General features: G+C 38.7%; 1 protein-coding gene across 4 annotated transcripts in view; it reads left to right on the forward strand.

Annotated features, from left to right (window-relative positions):
* The window catches only part of VWA8 (von Willebrand factor A domain containing 8), a 468,389-nt gene that overhangs the window by 341,855 nt on the left and 122,325 nt on the right, over window positions 1-4,209 (forward strand). For 2 of the 4 annotated variants that reach the window (XM_004376614.1, XM_023731623.1), the window contains exon 37: window positions 591-795. In XM_004376614.1, coding sequence (XP_004376671.1) covers window positions 591-795 — 205 coding nt within the window. Of the gene's footprint in view, window positions 1-590; window positions 796-1,092; window positions 1,306-2,108; window positions 2,285-4,209 lie in introns of those variants that run through there. The other 2 variants (XR_002824147.1, XM_023731622.1) reach the window with 2 other exon arrangements.

Below are 4,209 nucleotides of genomic sequence, written 5' to 3' on the forward strand. Positions count from 1 at the left end.
GTGAGGAGTGCTCCAGGTGTGTGAGGAGTGCTGCAGGTGTGTGAGGTGTGCTGCAGGTGTATGAGGTATGAGTTGGTGAGAGTCCCTTTCCTCCTGGCAGTGAGTGCTAGTGTTGTCTGGGCTCCACAAATACAGGAAAATGTAAGTAGCCAATCATTAACTGTGAATTTGTATCCTTTACAGATGGATGTCTTGGTATCTTACCTTTTAGTATACTTACTATTAGAATTCTTTATAGTGACTTTAATGGGCCTACATCAGTTTAAACTTGTTTCATTAAGTGGACTACCAATAGGTTATATACTGTGAAAATTGATCACAAAAATACCCTTCTTAAAATAGTCTGTTTTTCATATTTGTTATCGTCTACCGCACGTTTGCAGACCCCAGCGTGGCCTTACATCCCACTCTTGCACATAACATGTAGCCCTAACCTCCCTACGCTGTGAGAAACATAAAAGTTGCTATGAAAGAGTGAATAATGTTTGTGAAAATACTTTTTAAACCTAAGCCACATGACAAACGTAAAGTTGCAGCCATCCCACTTTATTTTTATGGTCCATTATCTTCACTTGGGATTCCTTTTTCAGATCAGAATCTCTCTCACCGTATACCACGTGGCTCTCTACTATTTCGGACACAGATGCACTGCTGGCTGAGTGGGGCAAAGGAGGCGTTGTTACTGTTGACATGGGAGGTTGCGTCAGGCTTTGGGAAACTGGACTTGAACATCTGCAGCGCTCGCTCATGGAATGGAGAAACATGGTTGGACAAGAGGGTGACAGACCTATGCAGGTACCGTTTAAGCTGACGTTACGTCCTGGGGTGTGCATTCAGGTGGAAATTTCATTCCAAATGCCACAGTAGTGGAAACTGTGGCCCAACAACTCAAATCTAATTGCTGGCATGGCTAAAATCATTTTTGGACTCATGCTAAAAATATACAGTAATCTACCTATCTAGATAGTGAAAAGGTTAAAAATGTGCCTTTTTTTGTTTTTTTTTTTTTTTTTTTTGGTCAGTGCTTAAATATACAGGCTGCTCATATCACAACATGTAAAAAAAAATCATCTTTTATTTCTTAACCTTCAGCATAAACCAGTTTCCAGCACTGCCTCTGCATCTGTTCCCACTTTTACTATCACTCTTGTCAGCGTCTGTGCATGCTACCTTGGCAACCGAAGCACTGATGATCGAAAATGCAGTCGATTATTGTAAGGCCAGAACCTTTAGACTAGAAGAGAGAAGCAGAATTATGCATTGAATGTTGTTGGTAGGTGCCATCAAGTCGATTTTTAGTAACCTCGTAGGGTTTTCTAGACTGTAATCTTTACGGAAGCAGATCACCAGGTCTTTCTCCTGTGGAGCCACTGGGTAGGTTTGAACCACCCTTTCAGTTAGCAGCTGAGCATGTAACCATTGTGCCACCAGGGCTCCCGTGCATCTAGTAGAGATATGTTTTTTACCAACTCCATTATTTCCAGATAATGCAAGTTTAGCTGTCACAATAAGTAGACCCAACCATATACCGCACCCCCGCCCCCACAAAAATCACTGCTGTCGAGTTGATTCTGACTCGTAGTGACCCTATAGGACAGAGTAGAACTGCCCCATAGAGTTTCCAAGGAGTGGCTGGTGGATTCAAACTGCCAACCTTTTGGTTAGCAGCCGAACACTTAACCACTGCGCCACCAGGCCTCCCCCAACCATATACTGGAAAGAAATATGGAAACAGAGCCACCAAAATGAAAGGAAAGCAACCACCCCAGAAGTGATCCAGTCATCACCTAATCTAGTTGCTGTCTGGAAATAATTTGAAGAATGAGGAAGGCAGTGTACCCATCTATACTAAAGTGTAAAATAAAAGGATTTATTTGCAATTTATTTCCGTTAATCTTTAGAACAAAGCTTCTCCATTGAGATTTCATTTCTCTCCAGCCAGCTGTTGCTCCACAAGGAGCCAATTAGCAAGATAAGAAAATCCCAGGAACTGTTCCATTGATCCCTGATTAATAATTACTATTTCATGTGATTGTTTTTGTGCTTTTCCTTAAAGGAGAAATGGATGTATTTGTGAATAATACATATTTCTCTTATATTCTCACAAGTTTCTAGGAACATTTTGTAAATTGCAAACCAGAAGTAGGCAGGCGACCTCAAATCCTTTTGGAAGGATATGAATATGTTAATGTAATTAGACAAAACCAATGCATTACTCTAAAATAAACACATCAGTAAGTGTGACAAATCTGTCACAGCAACAGACTGAAGGTGAGTCACTAAGCATAACAACACTTGGAAAATGAATTAATTAATTATGCTTCTGTTTCTTGTATTACTCTAAACACTAGTTTCTTCTCTCTTTGAATTACCCTCCTTGGTGCTTAATAGTAAATACTATTGTGTTTGAATTGCCTACATTTTATTTGAATTTCTCATGTATGTTGTTGAGGTCAAAGGTCATGTTTTTCACATACCAAAGCCTATGGCAAGGATGTGTGGTCTGCATTAAGTTGGTCTCTCACGATGGAATTTTCAAAAGGATGTTGATTTATGATTTTGGTGACCGTTCTTGACTGCTGCAGAAATTAACCCCATTTGCATTTTAACCATGTAGCTATTCTCAGTGACCTTTGTCATCCCAGCTCCTGACACAATGGTTGGTACAACATAGACAATTAATATGTTTGTTTACACTCACACCCATATGTACTAAACTACACTGGTAATTGAAGCTATTTGATAACCAACAGAATTCTTCTTTTAAATTATCACAAATCATCCGTTTGTTTTCATGTAAATAAATATCTACTGAATGAATCAATGTAATTTAGTTAGAGATGAACAGAATTATAGTATCTAAAAGAATCATTAAAATGTTCGGCTATGATGCAGTGCCATATCTGATCTTCCCGCAATCCAGACAATTTCCAGAAAATACATAACTTTGTGTCGCCAGTTTGAAGTTCAGCTATAACAGTAATAAAACTTATTTAAGCAATAAAACCAAAAACCCATTACCATCAAGTCGATTCCTACTCATGGCAACCCTAAAGGACAGAGTAGAACTGCCCCATAGGGTTTCCAAGGCTGTAATCTTTATGGAAGCCGATTGCCACATCTTTCTCCTGAAGAGCGGCTGGTGAATTAGAACTGCAGACCTTTTGGTTAACAGCCGTAGTTCATAACCACTGCACCAGGGCTCCATTTAAGCAATAAAATCACGTAATTCAGAATTGAATGATAGTCCCATTTGGAAAATTAGATATTATCTAACATTTTCCTTGCATCTTTAAGATTTCTTGACTATTTTGGATGACATTGGAAGTACATACTTATACTCAAACTGAGGAATGAATTGTGAGCATACATCTTTATGTTTAAACAGAATTAATTGTCCAAATAGTCTGCAATTGTTTTAGCTTTTTGTCATATATCTCCTTTTGTTCCCAGGGCTTGGTAAATGAGACAGCACATTTAACTGCTCTTATTAGGCCAGTTTGTATTATTATTTATAAGGGATTTGGACAACCAAATCTAAATAGGAATTATGCCAGGGAAAATAGCAATAACAAGCAAAAATTTATTGATTTTACAGTTACCCTCCTGTTTCATCCTTCAAGCTATTCCTCATTCATGGCCTCTTTATTCAACATAGATCTGCTTCTTATTTTGGAGCTTGGAAAAAGCTATCATGGAAGTATTGAGAAAAGAGAATAGGTTCTCAGTACCATATGGGCTGACAGCGGCTGGCCTTTTCACTGGTGGGGTAACCTGATCTCCTTCTAGTGGCCAAATGGGCTTACTACATCATTGAAATTAAAAGGCAGTTTGAGTCAGCCCCAGGCCTGCTGGAATGGAAGGTTTACACACTCCTGTCTGGTGAGGTTCCTGTTGGTTATGAGATGTTTCTTTAGGTCAGCAGTGAAGTGAAGACCAGGCAGACAGCCTATCAAGCCTTCAGCCACATACTTACCCCCATCTTTTCTTGATTCCTTTGCATGGTGGCAAAAGAACAATTTATATTTAGATAAACAGTATGAGTTACATGCTTTGTCACTGTATTTTATGTCTTTGCTATACTTCAGCCTTCTGTAGTTATTAGCTTTGAAGCCACTGTTGATTTGAATTTTTGTTTTTGTTTAGTTAATTCATTGGTATTTTGCTTTAATGAGTACAGCTGCAAGAGAATTTTTTTTTTTTTTTTTT

The sequence above is a fragment of the Trichechus manatus genome, unplaced genomic scaffold, assembly GCF_000243295.1.
Source record: "Trichechus manatus latirostris isolate Lorelei unplaced genomic scaffold, TriManLat1.0 scaffold00044, whole genome shotgun sequence".
NCBI classification, from domain to species: Eukaryota; Metazoa; Chordata; class Mammalia; order Sirenia; family Trichechidae; genus Trichechus; species Trichechus manatus.